This window comes from Arachis duranensis, chromosome 8 (assembly GCF_000817695.3).
Source record: "Arachis duranensis cultivar V14167 chromosome 8, aradu.V14167.gnm2.J7QH, whole genome shotgun sequence".
Classification (NCBI taxonomy): domain Eukaryota; kingdom Viridiplantae; phylum Streptophyta; class Magnoliopsida; order Fabales; family Fabaceae; genus Arachis; species Arachis duranensis.
The window spans coordinates 45,917,754-45,937,647 of record NC_029779.3 but is presented as its reverse complement, the minus strand read 5'-3'; the positions used below and the strand labels follow the sequence as shown (position 1 = coordinate 45,937,647).

The 19,894-nt window shown below is 27.9% G+C and overlaps 2 protein-coding genes and 1 long non-coding RNA gene across 4 annotated transcripts; 1 reads left to right on the top strand and 2 right to left on the bottom strand.

The window, feature by feature from the left end:
- Positions 1-1,486: 1,486 nt before the first annotated feature.
- On the top strand, positions 1,487-3,026 carry LOC127741066 (uncharacterized). Of its 2 annotated transcripts, XR_008001963.1 has the most exons (3): positions 1,487-1,568; positions 1,798-1,826; positions 2,933-3,026. It is a non-coding gene; the product is annotated as an uncharacterized LOC127741066 (long non-coding RNA). The 2 variants fall into 2 exon arrangements; XR_008001962.1 differs by lacking the exon at positions 1,487-1,568 and having other exon boundaries at positions 1,752-1,826.
- Positions 3,027-4,823: 1,797 nt separating this feature from the next.
- LOC107463152 (pathogenesis-related protein PRB1-2-like) lies at positions 4,824-5,168 on the bottom strand. The gene has a single exon (XM_016081896.1). The coding sequence runs from the start codon at positions 5,166-5,168 to the stop codon at positions 4,824-4,826; it is 345 nt and encodes a 114-aa protein (XP_015937382.1).
- Positions 5,169-18,111: 12,943 nt separating this feature from the next.
- LOC107463150 (pathogenesis-related protein PRB1-3) lies at positions 18,112-18,582 on the bottom strand. Its single transcript, XM_016081894.1, has one exon. It carries the CDS (start codon positions 18,580-18,582, stop codon positions 18,112-18,114), a length of 471 nt encoding a protein of 156 aa, XP_015937380.1.
- Positions 18,583-19,894: the final 1,312 nt, after the last annotated feature.

Sequence of the window (19,894 nt, the reverse complement as noted above, 5' to 3'; positions counted from 1 at the left end):
TGTATTTTAATCTATATTTGATATTGATAACTAATTTTAATATATATTTTACATAATATATATATATATATAGAAAGAGAGAAAGTGGAGGAGGAGAGAGAGAAGGACTCAACATATTAGTACCTAAGATTAATTATTTTTTTTCTTTTCTGAAATTTCATTTTTTTTAGTTTTTTTCCTGCCAACTCCACAATATCACTACTCGCCGGCATTAACTTGCCTAAATTTAAAAATTGGTTAAACATTCAAAGTTAAAGAATACTTTTTGCTTTAGCCTTCAATACTATAAGATAGATCTAAATAAAAGGGAAAAAAAACTTTACAAACACAATGAAAGAAAGGTCTATGACTTTGAGCAGGTCTTGAAGGAAGAGATGAGAATTCACATGTGAAAAAGTTTACGGATCAACATTTTTATTTAAAATTTGGCAGTACTTAATTATCTAAAAAAAATACAGAAATATTTGATAACTAAAGAAAATTAATCAAAAAGAGAAAAGCTTAGTATACAAGCGATTAGGGCTTGTAACTATTACAAGTTCATTAACACCTAATCCACTAAAACGCGCTGCAACTTCTACGTTACTTACACGCGCTATACAAAGATTCCGCGTTTGTATAACTACCAAATTTAAAAGATTTGTTTCCTTCTTTGTTTTCTTTCTTTTCAAATTTCATCGTTCTTCTTCTCGCGCGTCTTTCCCTGGTTTTTCGATCGTTCTTTTCCTCTCCTTTCTCATTGGTTTGTTCTTCATCATTGACGTTAGTTTTTCTCTCTGTAACTCCAGCTTCGTTTTGACATGGTGTATTTATAGTTTTTGACATGGTGTATTCTGCAACCTCTCTGTTGTTGATGACCAGTTTGTTCCGAAGGTTGGAACGACCTTTACCACCCTTGAAGATGCTGGAAAATTTTACAGGAACTATACCAAGGTTGCAGGTTTTTCTACAAGAGTTCGGAGCACAAATAGAAAGGAAAACGAGATTAAGAATCAATTGATCACATGTAGCAGAGAGGGAAAATGAAACTCTCATAGCAAAGACTCATTTGATAGGAATTGGAATGATTTTCTGCTAAACTTTGGTCTTGTGGACAACAAGTGGCTTTCATGTAGTGTTGGGTTAAAATCTGCAGCAGAGGTGTAAATTTAATTTTTTATCAGGTGTATTTATAGTCCGTGTTTGGGTGTATTATGCAGATCTCTATGCAGACCGTCATATATGGGTTTCAATCTATCTGATCACCACTTTATATTATAGTACCTGTAAATCAGACATTTTGAATACACCAGAGAGAGTTTAATTAATTTTGGTCTTGTGGACAACAAGTGGCTTTCAGGTAGTGTTGGGTTAAAATCTGCAGCAGGAGCGTAAATTTAATTTTTTATCGGGTGTATTTATAGTCTGTGTTTGAGTGTATTATGCAGATCTTTATGCAGACCGTCATATATGGGTTCCAATTATAGTCTGTGTTTGATTCATATTATAGTACCTGTAAATCAGAAATTTTGAATACACCAGAGAGAGTTTAATTAATTTTGGTCTTGTGGACAACAAGTGGCTTTCAGGTAGTGTTGGGTTAAAATCTACAGCAGAGGTGTAAATTTAATTTTTTATCGGGTGTATTTATAGTCTGTGTTTGGGTGTATTATGCAGATCTCTATGCAGACCGTCATATATGGGTTCCAATCTATCTGGATCACCACTTCATATTATAGTACGTGTAAATCAAAAATTTTGAATACACCAGAGAGAGTTTAATTAATTTTGGTCTTGTGGACAACAAGTGGCTTTCAGGTAGTGTTGGGTTAAAATCTGCAGCAGGGGTGTAAATTTAATTTTTTATCGGGTATATTTATAGTCTGTGTTTGAGTGTATTATGCAGATCTCTATGCAGACCGTCATATATGGGTTCCAATCTATCTGGATCACCACTTCATATTATAGTACCTGTAAATCAGACATTTTGAATACACCAGAGAGAGTTTAAATAATTTTGGTCTTGTGGACAACAAGTGGCTTTCAGGTAGGGTTGGGTTAAAATCTGCAGCAGAGGTGTAAATTTAATTTTTTATCGGGTGTATTTATAGTCTGTGTTTGGGTGTATTATGCAGATATTTATGCAGACCGTCATATATGGGTTCCAATCTATCTGGATCACCACTTCATATTATAGTACCTGTAAATCAGAAATTTTGAATACACCAAAGAGAGTTTAATTAATTTTGGTCTTGTGCACAACAAGTGGCTTTCAGGTAGTGTTGGGTTAAAATCTGCAGCAGAGTTTATCGGGTGTATTATGCAGATCTCTATGCAAACCGTCATATATGGGTTCCAATCTATCTGGATCACCACTTCATATTATAGTACCTATAAATCAGACATTTTGAATACACCAGAGAGAGTTTAATTAATTTTGGTCTTGTGGACAATAAGTGGCTTTCAGGTAGTGTTGGGTTAAAATCTGTAGCAGAGGTGTAAATTTAATTTTTTTATCGGGTGTATTTATAGTCTGTGTTTGGGTGTATTATGCAGATGTCTATGCAGACCGTCATATATGGGTTTCAATCTATCTGATCACCACTTCATATTATAGTACCTTTAAATCAGACATTTTGAATACACCAGAGAGAGTTTATTAATTTTGGTCTTGTGGACAACAAGTGGTTTTCAGGTAGTGTTGGGTTAAAATCTGTAGCAGAGGTGTAAATTTAATTTTTTATTGGGTGTATTTATAGTCTGTGTTTGGGTGTATTATGCATATCTCTATGCAGACCGTCATATATGGGTTCCAATCTATCTGGATCACCACTTCATATTATAGTACCTGTAAATCAGACATTTTGAATACACCAGAGAGAGTTTAATTAATTTTGGTCTTGTGGACAACAAGTGGCTTTCAGGTAGTGTTGGGTTAAAATCTGCAGTAGAGGTGTAAATTTAATTTTTTATCGGGTGTATTTATAGTCTGTGTTTGGGTGTATTATGCAGATCTCTATGCAGACCGTCATATATGGGTTCCAATCTATCTGGATCACCACTTCATATTATAGTACCTGTAAATCAGACATTTTGAATACACCAGAGAGAGTTTAATTATGGAAAAAAAATTTACTTATAATTGGATCAAATATATTTACACCATGTGTTCAATTTCTTAGAACAAGAAGATCAATAAAACCTAGAAGAACATAGAAGAACAGTAAAACATAGTTCTTCGATTTCGAAATCAGAAACAGAAATGTGGAAAATGTACAAGATGAGTAAAACAATAACGTACCTTGAATAATATTTTGTTGATGGTTTCTGCTATTATTCGCGACGAGTTCAAATGTCTCTTCAGTTTGAAATGTTGCTCGAAACTTGAGGATTTGTGTTATCTTTGAAGGAGAAGAGGAAGAGTGAGCCATAACGAGCGGTTCTTTCGAAGCGTAATCGTTCGAGTGACGCGCGTGAAATTGACGCTCCATTTAAAGGGAGGGAGTGCGCGTGGATTAAACCTGAGTTGGGCCAACTTGTAAGGATTGTATGCGTTATTTGCTTGTATGTGTAGCGGGACCCAATCAAAAATAGGCATAACTTATCTTATTTAATATTTATTAATTGTTGCAACAATTAATAGATGTTAAATAAAGTAACTTTTGACTTTTTTTGTCTCCCAAACATTGAATAATTTTACATCATTAAATATTATCTCATACCATTAAAAATATTAATAATGATTAATTGATCATTACATATCATAAATTCTGTTGCCCCTAGCATTCCTCTTCACATATTGCTTATTCCTTTTGGTGCGTTATCAACTTTTCATTCATTCGTTAAAAACAAAAATAATGGTTCTTGAATTGAGGAACGGATACTAGCTATAACATAAAAAGATAAAGAGAATAAATAATAGAAACAAATTTGATGAGAATAATCCGACCATCTAAACCAAAAGTTATAGAGAGGAGAAACTCTATAAATTATAAATAGAAAATTAAAATAAAATCACATAAAAGAGATGAGAGGATAATATTCTAGTAATACTAGAGAGATAATAATTTAAAATAATAATATTAGAGAGATAAAAAAGTTAAAATTTATCTTATTTATTTTTTGTAAGAATTTAATTCAATAAATATAAATCTACATCCATTTAATTAATTAAATAAAAATGTAATATAATACAAATATGTTTATTTATGTAATTTCAGTATTATCTTATGACGTTTTAGTATATAATTTATTTTTTAGGTTCGTTCAATTAAATAAAATTATAAGATATATTTATTCAAGTTTAACGTGAATAGCAATACTCCTAAAAAATAAAAATAACAAATCAAATGCAGTCAATGCTTCTTAGTTATTCTATATTAATTTTTTTATACTTGATTGTTGTTATTTTAATGTAATTTTAGAATAGACAAACTGATGCTTATTCGAATTTGTATAGAATAACACTCTAAAGTAATAGGGATTCGATGCTAATTAAAACTTGTATATAAGTCGTTGTTGTTAATTCTAATGTAGGTCTAGAATAGCTAGATAAATTGATACTAATTGAAATTTGATCATAATTGGAATACTTGATTGTTATTGTTATTCTACCTATACTTTTCCTTGTTGCAAAGTAGGTTTAATACTTGATTATCAGCGCCATTGGTGGTTTACTTTATTTAATAAATAAACTAAGGTGCAAACTCGGGTAAAATTATTTTTATGTAAAGTTGTTAATTTAGACCATTAAATATCAATTTAGTGAAACGTATCAAATTATTTAACGATTTTTAATTAATAACTTTATGACAACTGCAAGTAAATTTTTCACCATGAACTAATTAATAGGGTCGTAAAGCTGGAATGTTGCCCGGAGGAAAATACACACAACTAACAACTATTCCTGCATTATTGTTGTGGCACATGACTCTAGCACAGCCAACATGAGTAGTGGTCTTCCAAACAACCTGAGTATAGCCACGACAATCAGCACCAACACAAGAGTTGGATGTGTGGTTATAATTTTTCTTCTGTGCCACCCACGTCCTCACAGCATCGATTCCACTGAAATTTTTGGATCCCAATTCGCGTGCAATGTTGTGACCCATGCTAACATAACGCGCCACAGGCACTGTCTTCGAGCAAAAAACTACTATGTGTTGATGCAAGAACTCGTAAGCTTCCATTTCTAGCATTGGCTCCCACTTCAATGGCCCAACCCCAACACTTGCACGTGCATGATTGTGAATTTCAAGATAGTCTCGTGGAAGATTTTGTGCTAATAAACTCAACGGAGCTACACTTAAAAACTTTAATAACACCACCAAAATTTTTAGTAGTCTTTTCATCTTTGTTTTGTTTTATGTTGTTTATTTGCAAAAGGTAGAGGTAAGTGTTATGTTGGATTATTGTTTTAACAAGGCTCGTAGTTTTGGAGATATATATATATATATATATATATTAAAATAATGATGGTGAGTCTTAATTATCTTTTTAATATTTAAGAGAAAAAGATAAATAGGTGTTTGATTTTTTGATTCGTAGATATTTAAATTCTTAAAGATTTAAAAATATATTTAAATCCTTGACCTTTTTAAAAAAGTTGGACATATCGATCTCTCATATTTATTGAGTCTGTCAGACCCAACAGAAAAATTAAATGTAGCTCTCGTTGTACTAACTTAGTTGATACAGATACACACCTGAAAAAAATTTTAAAATTGGACAAATTAGACTCGGGGATCAATGCGTCCAAATTTTGAAGAGATCAGGGACTTAACTATATTTTTAAATTCTCAAAAATTTAAATGTTCGCGAACCAAAAAATTAGGTTGGATTTGTCATTTTCTCAATATTTAAATAAATAAAATTTTAAATGCATATTGTTTTGAAAATATAAAAAATTTAAATTAAAAATAATAAAAAACATGAGTTAAGATTCTCATTATCTTTCTATATGGAGTGATATATATATATATATAGTATGAGTACTGTTAGGAAGTTAATGGTCTAAGTGTATAATGTGTATAATGAATTAAATCTTTGATCCAATATGAATAAAATGAACGTCACCCATACTATTCAAAATAACCATCGGAGATAATAAACATCTTATGTCATGAAACTACTCATTCTAAAAATTTAAGCTGATAAGAAAGATAAAATTAATGATTATATCTCTAATATTAAATTAAACATCTTTAAATCTTATTATACATATTATACAAATATTCTATTCACTCCCTATGCTTCCTCGCTCATATGGTATTTGTCATTTGATGCACTTGATTACATCAAGAATGAAGTAACAAAGTCTGTTAATTATTGCAGCAGCCGAATGATTAAGTAAAATCAATGTTCCTTTTTTTTATATTCATAAAAGGTGGATGCTCTGAAGATGAACATGAAGTCCATAACATGATATGCGGTCTAATTATTTTTCAATCATGTTAACTATACACAAAATTAATTATTAAATTAATTATATATAAAATATATATTAAAATTTAAAATACACAATAAAAATAATTTAAATATTATATAAATTTATATATAAATACATAATAATTGAGATATACTGATTTTTTGTATGTATATAATATTTTTTATTAATAATAGTTAATTTTTAGAAAAATAATAATACACTCCCAAATTAATAATGATGCTCTCTCTTAATTATACTTTTTTTTTGTCTTCCAAAACTATCTACAATCCTCGTGGATATAACAAAAAAATATGAAAATGTATGTTTATATATATGACAAATAAAGATTAGGGATAGTTTTGAAAGAAGATAAAAAAAGGTATAATTAAAAAAAGTATGTTATCAATTTGGGAGTGATATTATTATTTTTTTTAACTTTTTTGTTGAGCCGAAAATAGTTAGAATATAAATAACTGGACCAATTAATCAATTGATCTTTTGAAAAATAAAATAAAATCTAATCAAATAGTTAATACTGATTAAGGATATTTTTGTGATTAGTTATTTTATTTTGTTTTCTTTTAAAAAATTTGTTGGTTTTTTGTTTCAATCATTTTCTTTTTAACATAAAAACCGATAAAATTGTTGCATATGCTATATTCTCATTGTTTGACCATAATACTTTATCTACCAGCATTTGGCCTCCATTTTATTTGAGAATTTTTCCTCCATCAAAAATGTTCTTTTGGTTCTTCCAAAACTTGGAGTAAAAAAGGTTTGTGAACGGCCAAAACAAAATATTAATGTTTTTGCAATACTTTTCAAAAGTTCTTTTTGCAATATTATTTTATCAGAAGGAATATAATATATGATGTCTTTTTTTTTTCTTCTTTAAAAGTTAAAATTAAAAAAAAAAAACTTAACACATCTTATAATACCGTGTCATCAAAGCCGCAAACACTAAAAAAGCTAAAAACTTACTTTTTTTTCATGACAAATTCTTTGATATTTTTGAGTTTGGTGTTGAATTTGTTGAATTTATCTTTTAAATAAATATTAAATATTCAAAAATTATTTATTATTTATTTTTTAAATTAAATATTAATTTTTATTTTTTTAATAAATTATATAATTATATATAAACACCATAATAACTTCATAAGCATCTTCTTTTATATCCATTATTTTTTTTATAATACTTTCAAAGCTCACTATTCCCAACAAGGGATGTGAGTACTGAGTAGCAGCAAGCCAGCAATACACAAACAATCCAAAACAACTAAAACATTCCCCTAAACAACACCTACTACTTTACTAATAATATTGATAAACATCAAATACATTAAAAACAAAAAATAAACCACAAGAAGTCTACATATAACATAATGTAGTCACAAAATAAACATAAAAAAAATTATTAACTTTAAATTTTTACAAATAAAAATAATAATTTAATATAAAAAATAAAAGAATGCAATGGTAACTGTTTTAAAGCAATGACAATTTAATAAATAATTTTTAAAACAATGACAGATAGATAAAAAATTTTATTATTCAAAATTCAATTAGTACCGTATTCATCATATATTTATTGGGTCAATTTTTCATTTAACACGTAGGGATGACAATAAAACAGGGTCGAACCCATGCATTACCCAATTATTATCCATAGGTATATACTAGTCCGTACCCATTCTATCCTGTGTCGCCCCAAAACTCGATTGAAATTTGGGATTTTAATAAAAGTTGGCATCTTCTAGAGTTTGAACCTTGGACGTTCAAAAGGAGTAACATCCTCTATCAATTTTTTTTTTTTAACAAAAATAGAAGACTTGAATCCACAATTTTTTAATTGAGTATAAAAAAATTATGCTATTTAAGCTATAATTCATTACAGTGACAAATCCAAAAAAAAATTTAGTGGTGGAAATAAAATTTATATAACATAGTAATAATTTTTATAATAAAAATAATATGTGTATAAAAAAATTAAATATTAAATTATCTATTAATTACTATATATCTGTTTATAAAGACATATATTATTTAACTTATTTTTATTGTGTATTTTATATTTTAACAAATAATTATTTTTTATGTATATATAGCATAATTATTGTTATGATTATATTTTATTATTGTAAAATATGATTAGCCTTTAAAATATCTAATATACAAATTAAAACATTAAAATAGTCATTTAAATAATAATATATAATTTAAAATTTTATTGTTTTAGGTTTTATATTTTTAAAAAATTAAGTAATTTTTCTCTTAACACTACCATCAAAATTTTTCTCTTTCCATATATATTACTAAACAATTATTTAGAAATTCACTTCCCAACACAATTAGAAGCCGACTCTTATTGATATTCATAGTTAAAAAAGTTCTTTCAATTAATACAGTTCCTACGCAAAAATTAAAGCTAATTTGAAAAGAAGATAAATAATATTTCTTTGAGTTGATTTTTAAAAAAGAACACTAATTTTATTTAAATGTGAGAATTGATCATTCTAACGAATATCTAATATAAATTTTTTAAATTGACGATTAAATACCAAAAATTGAATAAAAAATTATTGTGGAGCCAAATATAATAAATTAATGAGAACAAATAAATATTATTATCATATACTACTAAAAAAATTTTAAATTGTAATGGAGGCGCTTACTCCACACCTCTATACTTGGATCCGTCCCCAACTCATTGGTTATCAAATATTTTGTTTTACTAATGAGATTTGTTTTTAATATATATCAAAGTTAAAAAGCCGGATATTGGAATTATTTTTATAACCCTCATCGTTTTTTTTAATTTATTAAAAAAAATCTCTTCAGAAAAAGAGAGAACGACGGAGTCATTTTTTTTATTCGTCTTTTTTTTGTACAAATTAAAAAGGGATAGTTAAAAAAAAGGATTAACAGATTATTTTTTTCGATAATTATTTATTTAATCAGTGAATATGAGCATATTTTAGATTGGAATTGGAGGAAGACTGCCTTCTCTTTTCTACCAACTTTAAACCCCAATTAGTATTCTTTATTTAGATTATGTGAAAAAATGTTTCTTTTGACAATTTACATAATCCATATTATTAATTCTTTGTGTACACTTTTTGTTTTTTATTAGTGTTTATATTATTTAATCGATATGCTTACAAATAGTATAATATCATCATGGCGATAAATAGATTATATAATGTTATCTTAATAAAAACGAGCAATATACACTATAACAAAACAATATTTTTGCAATGGTTTTTTTAATGTTTGGCGACAGTTTTTATCGTCACTAAATATTTTTAGTGACGGTCAAAAGAAGCATCACAAATTTGAACATCGTCAACTGACATAATGACGATTTGAACCACCGTTGATAAAGAGTATCGCTAAATTGTTTGTGACGGTTTTTAAATTATAAAATTATCACTAATTTGTAACACTTGTCTAGTGTTTTTTTGTGCTAGATTTCGCGACGGTTTGAAATCGTCGTTAAATTATTAAATTCTGTGACGATCTTTTCTATTATTTTTAATTATTTTAAACTGTTACAATATTTTTAGCGACAATATGAAATTATCACTAAATTACTAGTTTCTGTGACTATTTTTTATATTTAGTGACTTTTTTAAATCGTCATAATATATTTAGCAATGGTTTAAAACCGTCATCAAGTTATTAAATTTTGTGACTACTTTTTCTTATATTTAGTGACTGTTTTAAGTCGTCATAATTTTTCCAACATCAAATTTTTTTTATTAATTATTGTAAAAATTATTTCTATTATAAATAACAACTTTTATGTATATAAACACTATAATATCAAAAATTTCCTTTTCAATAAAACTTTCTACATCAAAATTTCTATACAATTATAGATCTAATTCATTGTTCATTTAATTCGTAATTCATGTATCTATAAAAAGTAAATACTACCATACACAATACAAGTATTGTATCTATAACATAATTCATATATCTAAGTGCAGGGGCGGAACTTAGTTAAGATAAAGGGGCCATGACCCCCCAAACTACTTCTGTTAAAAAAATTAGTACTATTTTTTCATAAAATAAAAAATAATTCAGTTGGTTCAAATACTTTACTATTACTTAAAATACCAAAGTTCAATTTTCATTTTTTGCTTTTATTGCACAATAGTTTTTAGTTTTAAATATTCAAACCTTGTTGGATTTGGACTGAACTGAGTGTATTCGTATTTCGCAGTTCTCTATTCAATAAGCAACACTCCTTCTACCTTTGAGTTCAAATATAAAAAATTAGGTATTTTTTATTTATGTAATTTAATATTATTTTATATTTTATTGTTTGTTTAATTTAATTTTTGATATGATAAAAAATATTAGAATATTCAATAAGTATTGATATTATTGTATTTATATAAATTGATAAAAAAATTCAATAATATTATAAATTTTAATATTTGTCTTTCTAATTTTTTTTCTACATATTTTATAAGATATATATTCAAATTTTTATACAAAATAATTATGAAAAATCAAAGAATTGATGTATTTTTAAAAAGAAGGCTAATATTCAAGAAGGAGAACATATAACTTTTACAATATCAACACCTATAGATAGTTCTTCTACTTTAATGAATTACAAAAAATGTGAAATACAACCTTCAAAAGTTCAAAGAGTTGCATCTGATGAGTTTGACATTAATTCTTTGGAACGAGACTCTAGAAAACGACTTTAAATTTGACAATATCACCCAAATTAGAGAGATGAGATTAGATAAACTTATCTTAAATGGGTCTATATCAAAAATATCTTAACAATTATCTTCTATCTGAACCCCTAAAATTTTCTTTCAAGCTCTGTCATTGTCTAAGTGCTAAACAAATATAAATATTTGGTTCTTAATGGTCCATTAGTAGTAACAGATTGCATAAATTCTCTTATATAAGATAAGAATCCAATCACTTGAAAAGCACGCATATCAAAGCTTATATTTTGAACATAGTCTAGATGCTCTTTAATTTTACAAGTCTTCCTAGATAACATTAAATAGAATCAAAATTAGACAAACATTAATAGATAAATTTTAGCAAACATATTTTAGAATTTTCATCCCAAGTAAAATACTACATGACACATGGATTTTGCTTTTCTTGAGCACATGATGTCCAAAGAATATATAAAATAGAATAGTAATAGAGAATTTTAATTAATTCTCCTAATTTTTTTACTATTTAAACAAATATAATTTTAAATATATTTTTTCTAAAAATATCAAAAAATTAAAAATTAAAACCTTTTAAGAATTAAAAAATGAGTTAATTAAGATTCTCAATATTTTTCTATATAGTAACTAGTGGTCTTTATTTATTTATTTTTATTTACATGAAAGTTGTCCTTTGATGCACTTGAACAAGAATGCAGTATAATAAGTCTATTAATTATTGGAGCGGCCGAATAATTACGTAAGAACAATGCTCCGATCCTTTTTATTTATTTGTAATGTTAGTAGCATGACAATAATAAAAAATATCTTATTTAATTTAATATTTATAATTTTATGTATGTACAAGTGACATTTATAATTATTTACTGATAATATTTAATATTATTTAATTATTCCAACCGTAATTAATAAATTTAAAATATTGTAAACAACAATAAAAAAATATAAAATAAGATAAAGTATTTTAAATTAATTTTTAATTATCTCTTAAATATTATTATTTTTTTATATTTAAAATGGTGGTGGATGCTCTTATGATGAAATTCAGAACATGATATGTGGTACCATTTTTTTTATTATATCAGTGAAGGTTGATTTTTATTTTTGTTTAACTGAAATTATTAAAATGAAAATAATTAGACCAACTAGTAAAGCCATTAGTATTTTAAAAATTAAATCAAATCAAATAATTAATATTGATTAAGGATATTTTTGTTATTAATTATTTTATTTTGTTTTTTTATAAAAAAATTGTTGGTTTAATTGGTTAAATTATTTTTGGTTCAATCATTGTCTTTTAAACAAAAAGAAATTAAGTAAATGATAAAATTGTGCTATAAGAGATGTCCTTTGGTTTTTCCAAAACTTGGGGTCAAAAAGATGTGTGACGAAGAACGATCATCACAAAATATAATAGTGATGTTTTTGCAATAATTTTTAAGGGTTTCTTTGCAATATTATTTTATAAGATGGGATTGCGCAAAATCAATTAAATTAATAAATGCTGTCCTTCAACTCTTTACATTTAGTGGCAGAATCAAATTGTCAAGAGCTGATAGAGGAAATAAACTCCACAAAGCTAAGCAATTCATCATATTTCAACTCTATTATTTATGACTGTCGTATACTACATGATAGGATAGAAATTTTTAGGAGTAGGGCCAAAAAAAAAAGAGACCATTTTGATAAAGATACTAAAAATATTTTTTTAGATATTATTGGATATATTTATTAAATCGGTTAATAATTTATTTTTTAATAAATTAGAACAAAATTAGTTTATTATAGCAACAATAATAAATTTAATTATCCGCATTATAATTATTAGATCCGATTTGATCTGATCAATTTACACAATTTGAATCGAATCATGTTTAAATTTTTTGATAAAAAGACAAATATATTCTTGATTTTTGTTTCAAAAAAAATCATGGTCCAGTGAGTTTTGTAAATTAGTTGGTTCGACCGAATCTGATAATAATTGAGTTTATTATTATTGTTATAAAAAAATAAGTTTTATTCTGATTTAATAAGAAATTAAAAAATAACCGATTTATTAATACATTCAATAATAATCGACACATAAGTGTCTTTATAAAAAGACATTTTAAACGTTTTTATGAGAACATCTTTCAAAAAAATAAAATTTCTTTCACTTATATTATGCATACCTATATTAGTAGATTTTATTCTTATTTATAGTATAATTTTTTAATTAAACTATAAATTCAATACTAATTTTATCATTACCCTTCCTTTTAAAACAACTTTATCTTCAAAGTTATGGAAAAGTTTAAAACCTAATTAAAATTGTAAACGAGAGTTACAATTAATAAAAAAACCAATTATATTTTCTATGCTATTGCTTAAAATAAAAATTAACTACTACTAGCATCTCAATGTTTAGTATCAGGGATAATAAATATCTTCCCAAAAGATTAAACTAATTTTGGGGTTCACCAAGGATTGAATTCTAACACTAATGATTATATCTCTAATACTCCCTAAATATTCATTGTACACATTGTACAAATATTCCATTGGCTCCTTGTACTTAAATACTAAAATCATTAACTGATTACCATAAAATATTTTGGAAGTTAGCCCGATATTTAACCTACTCAGCAGGATCTGAATATGGGCTGAGCAGGATTGATGTTGTCGTCCAAGACTATCCGCCCCTTCCCCTGCGTATCGCGGCGGCATTTCGGAAACACCCGATTAGAGAAACACATCGAGCACGACTTGCTACCGCTATGGTGTTCATCTCGTGAGACTTCACTTCAGACGCGGTCTGTCTCGCCGCCGTCACACCCTCCGCCATATTACTTGCGAAACAATTATTTTGAACTTGTACGTAACTTTAAGGCAAGAACCAAAAAACCATAGTTGAAGCGCGAACTCATTAATTACAGGCAAATTGAATTAGCTAGTAGAAGACTTGTAACGACTCATTTTTATTTAGTAACAATAAATATCATAGTAGAGTTTAATCTGATAATTAATAGGGATGAATGGCTGGAATGTTCCCGGGAGGATCATAAACACAAGTAATAAGAATGCCTGCATCATTGTGACATATGACTCTACCACAACCTACATGAGTAGTGGTCTTCCAAACAACCTGTTTATAGGCACGACAGTCACCACCAACACAAGAGTTGGTTTTGTAGTTGTAATGTTTCTTCTGTGCCACCCACGTTCTCACAGCGTCCACTCCACTGAAGTTAAGGGATCCCAATTTGCGTGCATTGTTCTGACCCACGCTAAAATGCGCCCCGGGTCCTGCCTTCAAGCAATCTCCTTTGTGTTCAAACAAGAAATCTTGAGCTTCTATTTCTAGGACCTTGTCCCACTCCATCTTCACATCAACTCCAACACTTGCACGTGCTTTATTATGAATTTCAAGATAGTCGTTTGGATGATTTTGTGCCAGTAAACCCAACGGAGTTATACTCAAAAAGCTTATTAGCATCACCAAAATTTTTGTTATTCTTTTCATCTTTCTTTTGTTTTATAGTGTTGAAGGGTAGTTAAGTGTTGGATTATTGTTTTATGAGGGCTAGTGCTCGTGGATATATATAGTAGAACAATGGTGAATATTTTTTTTTATTTTTTAAATTATTTTTTAATATTTAAAAAAATAAAATTTTTAAATATATTATTTTCAAAATATAAAAAATAAACACTTAAAATTTTTATTTAAAAATTAAAAATAATTACAAATATGAGAAAAGAATAAGATGTTCAATATTGTTTCTTTATATAGTGAACTAGTGGCACTTATTTTTTTTATTATTTATATGAAAGTTTTCATTTGATGCATGAAGAAAATCTCATGCCCTAAGCTGTTCAAACTGTGATGTTGATGGTTTGATGAATCAGAAAGGATTAAGAGAGGGAGAGAGATAGGTTTTTCTCATTATTGGAGAGAATGAAAAATTCCCTTAGAAAATATTTGTTGAGTTATTACACCTTATATACTATGTACTTTTTTTTATGTACTCTCACTAAAAAATAATTACAATAGTAAACCTATTATTGATAAAGAAATAATCTAGATAACAATAAATAAAATATAAATTAAATCTTTTTAAAAAATATTAAATAATTAATTATTTTATTTTATTTTGTATTTAAACAATTGAACCAACTCTAAACAATTTTTTTCAGAAAATAATAATATTGACATCCAAACATTTTTCATAATTTTATGTTAAGTATGTGTTGTAATATAACTCTTTTTCCAATCAATTAGGAGAAGAAATTAAATCCCCAACTTAGATTGAGTTTCTTGAGTTGAAAACCTCAAGATAAGATTGACAGTATTTAGAGTAGCCAAGTTTTTTATTTTTCAGTTGTTTATGGTATTTTTTAATTTAATAAGTTAAGAATTATTTTATTGTGAATTTAAGTTTGGTTTAAAAGTTTATTATTGGTTAATAAATTATAATATGTACAAAATAGTATTTGTGAGGTAAAGGAGTCGGCCGATGAGCTGTCTGTAAACAGTGTTGTCTGTTAAAATGGTACCTGATTCCTTTGAAAGTTTCTGACTATAATCAAATGGAGTAGAGAGAGGCTTGCAATCTAGATAACCAAAATCTCTGAGAAGGTCCATGGTGTACTTCCGCTGATAAATGTGAATTCCAGAGTTAGAGCGTGCTACTTCCATTCCCAAGAAGTATTTGAGATCACCAAGATCCTTTATTTTGAATTTGTCATCCAAATCTTGCTTGATGGAATTGATTTCACCAATGTCATTCCCGGTTAAAACCAAGTCATCAACATATACTAGAATGGCAGTGAAGCTTTGAAATTGTTTCTTAATGAAGAGTGAATGATCATCAAAAAACTGCTTATAACTAGCATCCACAAGAGTCTGAGTGAGCTTAATGTTCCATTGCCTGCTTGCTTGCTTACTTGAATATACGAGAAATGCAATAACAATTCTATTAATTATTGCAACAGTCCAATGATTAAGTGAAAATCAATGTCCCTTTTTCTTTTATATATTCATAAAAGGTGGCCTGGATTGTCTAATGAGGAAGTCCAGAATGATACGCAATAATCTTAAAATTTAAAAATATCATGTATAAAGATAAGAATAAATTTAATTGTTTATTACTATACAAAGGGCTAAAAAATTTTAATAGGGATAAAACATGTGAGTTTTTGTTAGAAATAAAATTTTTTTAGTGTATATACTGGTCAATGGACATTACAGATATAACAGGTGCAACACATAAATTATATACTAACTTAGCACGCATGCAGCATGACGGACTTAGCACGTATGCAGCGTGACAAACACGTATCTAAATTAGAAACAACAAGCACCATGTGTGTTGTTTTTACATGGTGACCACTAAGCAACACGCACTTTGCGTGTTGAATACGTGTCAGGCATGCAAGTAATACGCACTCTGCTTGTTGTATACGTGTCAAATGCTAGTTGGATGGCATTATAACACATAACTTGTAAGGTGGGTTCTCTGTCTATAAAATTTCAAATTCGTTACTATTTTATTTCATTGTAAAAAAGTATGTTATTATACTGTTGGTGTGATAGAGGATACTACAAATATAATAGTTTACCACAATGGTAGGATTATACAAAATACATATGAGTGGGTGAGCTTTACATCTGAGAATACATTTTCGTTTGTGGTTTCGTGCATTATAACGTATCGGAACTATAATTGGACTCTGTTAGAGCATAGAAAGTAATATTTTAAAGAATGAAGGTGAGCAATATTCTCTATAGGAGTTCGGTTGTCATATTTGGCGGCCTGATACCGTTTGAGACGACTATGCCAATTATTGACGAAATAAGTATTCAGCGGATGTTTCATATTCATCAGCAAACTCATGTGCAACACCCAAGGATTGAGTTGTATGTTGAGTTTGAACATAGCTGCAGATAAGATTCAACATGACCTAGATGTACAAGATGACAAAGCTGAAGCATACCAAAGAATGAACAATAATAGCGATGAGAAGTTTGAAGCTACGTACAAAGTCAGTAACGAGGACGAGGACGACGATCGTGGAGGTGAGGCAGTCGTGGAAACTTTAGTGGTTCCATACGCAGTCAGTCAACCGATGGACGTTCCACCTTTAATGCATAACTTAGATCTTGACGACATGCATATACCAGAGTTCTCGAATATGCGAGAATTTAGGTACGTGAAGAGTGAGTAATATGTTTCCTTAGTTTTGTTTTGACGGATTGAAGAGTGAAAATTTATTTTTTTATAGATGTTGCCGGTCTGAAGACGAAAAATTCAGAATCGGAATGAAATACAATTTTAAAAAATCGGTCATTGCGACAATTTGAAATTACACTATTTTCAAAAAATCAATTATGTTACTTATAAATTTGATTATGTTATTTATAAATTTGAATCACAAACGTTCTATATAAATTAAAATGTTATTAAAGTTTCAGTCTCATCTCTAAAAATTTCAGTCTTCTGTGTCCCTACTTTTTAGAGGTACTGAAATACTGAAATTCTAGAGACAGAGAAAAAAATTTTAGTACCAGTCTTTGAACTAAAAAACATGATACTGACTTCCAGTCTCTGTCTCAGTACTTCAAAACAAACACTATCTTATAAACTTGAGAAACAAAAGTTACTTTTGTCATATTTGAATAACTCTTTAAAAATTGTGTTACAGGACAACAAAGTTTACCCCACTATAAAGCTGCTCAACATCTATAACCCCCACATATAACCTAACATTACACCATGATTCTTACCATTTAAAAAATAATTTATGGCGAAATTCTTTATAATATTACTTGCGAAACAATTTTCAACTTGTAAGTAACTTTAAGGCAAGAACCAAAAAACCATAGTTGAAGCGCGAACTCACACTACCAGGCAAATTGAATTAGCTAGTGGAAGACTTGTAACTCATTATTATTTAGTGACAATAAATATCATAGTAGAGTTTAATCTGATAATTAATAATTAACAAATAAAGAAATTAATAGGGACGAATGGCTGGAATGTTCCCCGGAGGCTCATAAACACAAGTAATAATAACGCCTACATCATTGTGACATATGATTCTAGCACAACCTACATGAGTAGTGGTCTTCCAAACAACCTGTTTATAGGCACGACATTCACCACTAACACAACAGTTGGATCTGTAGGCGTAATGTTTCTTCTGTGCCACCCACGTTCTCACAGCGTCAGCTCCAGTGAAGTTTAGGGATCCCAATTTGCGTGCATTGTTCTGACCCACGCTAAAATGCGCCCCGGGTCCTGCCTTCAAGCAATCTCCTCTGTGTTTATACACGAAATTGCGAGCATCTGCTTCTAGGTTTATCTCCCACTTTAACTCACCAACTCCAACACTTGCACGTGCTTCGTTATGAATTTCAAGATAGTCTTCTGGAAGATTTTGTGCCAATAAACCCAATGGAGTTATACTCAAAAAGTTTATTAGCATCACCAAAATTTTTAATATTCTTTTCATCTTTATTTGTTTTGTTTTATGATGATTCCAAAAGGCATGCTAGTCAAGGTGAGGGTTAAGTGTTGGATTATTGTTTTAAGAGGGCTAGTGGTCGTGGATATATATATATATATAGTAGAAGTGTAGAAGTAGAACCATGGTGGAGATTTTTTATTCATTTTTTAATTATTTTTTAATATTTAAAATAAATAAATTTTCTAAATATATTATTTTCAAAATATCAAAAATAAAAACTTAACCTTTTTATTTAAAAATTAAAAATAGTTACAAATATGAGGTAAGATTTTCAATATTATTTTTTTGAAGAGTGCTAGGGGAACACCAACTTTTGTGATTTGTAGTTATCAAATAGCCATCAATGATGATTTTAATGGTGTGAGATTGGTGTGAGATTTTATCCAATGGCTCACTTTTCATTGCTTATTTATTTATTTTTCGGTAATGTTAAGGAGACAAAAAATAGTTACAACTTATCTTATTTAATATTCATTAATTGTCGTTGTGTTTTCTAATATCATATATGACAAATACTAATTATATAATAAAAGTTTGAATTAAATAATTGTACAAATATCTAATTTAATTTAAATTTTGTATTTTGTATTTTTTGAATTAGTTATATTTTTTATTATTTACCATGTTATTAATAAAAATATAAATTTTACTAAAAACTTATTAATTTATTTTATCTATTTCAATGTTAGTGTGTTGTGATTAAAGTTATTTGTTTTTATATTAGTATTGAAATTTACTGATATTATGGATTGTTATTTTTATTGTGTCAAATTAAGATATTATTGTAGTAGTATTAACTAATTTTAAAAATGTTTTTAATTTTTAAGAGTTCTGAATAAATTATTTTTATTTACTAAACATGAAAAGAGCTGTTTGTGTTTCGTGAAGAGCACAATCATCTCTTCAACAAATTTTATTAAACCAAACTTTTATCTAATAGTATTTTAATTCATTTTATTCGAGAATTTTTCTCTATAAAAACGTCCTTTGGTTCTTCTAAAACATGGGGTCAAAAAGTTTTGTGAACGGCCAAAATTAAACAAAATATTGATCGATGTTTTTGCAATACCATTTAAAGGTTCTTTGTTTGCAATATTATTTTATAAGAAGAAATTGCGAAAAATCAATTAAAATTTGTAAATGCTGAACTTTTTTCCCCTTGAAATCGAAAGAAAACTAATTAAATGCACCTTATGATATCATGTCATCAAATTAAAGTCTCAAACACTGGAATCGTAAAAATGCATGCTTGTTAAGTTTTACTTCTCTC

What these genes read in the sequence shown, in the direction of transcription:
- LOC107463150 (XM_016081894.1), bottom strand. Translation starts at nt 18,582, where the DNA reads ATGCTAATAAACTTTTTGAGTATAACTCCATTGGGTTTATTGGCACAA.
- LOC107463152 (XM_016081896.1), bottom strand. Translation starts at nt 5,168, where the DNA reads ATGGAAGCTTACGAGTTCTTGCATCAACACATAGTAGTTTTTTGCTCG.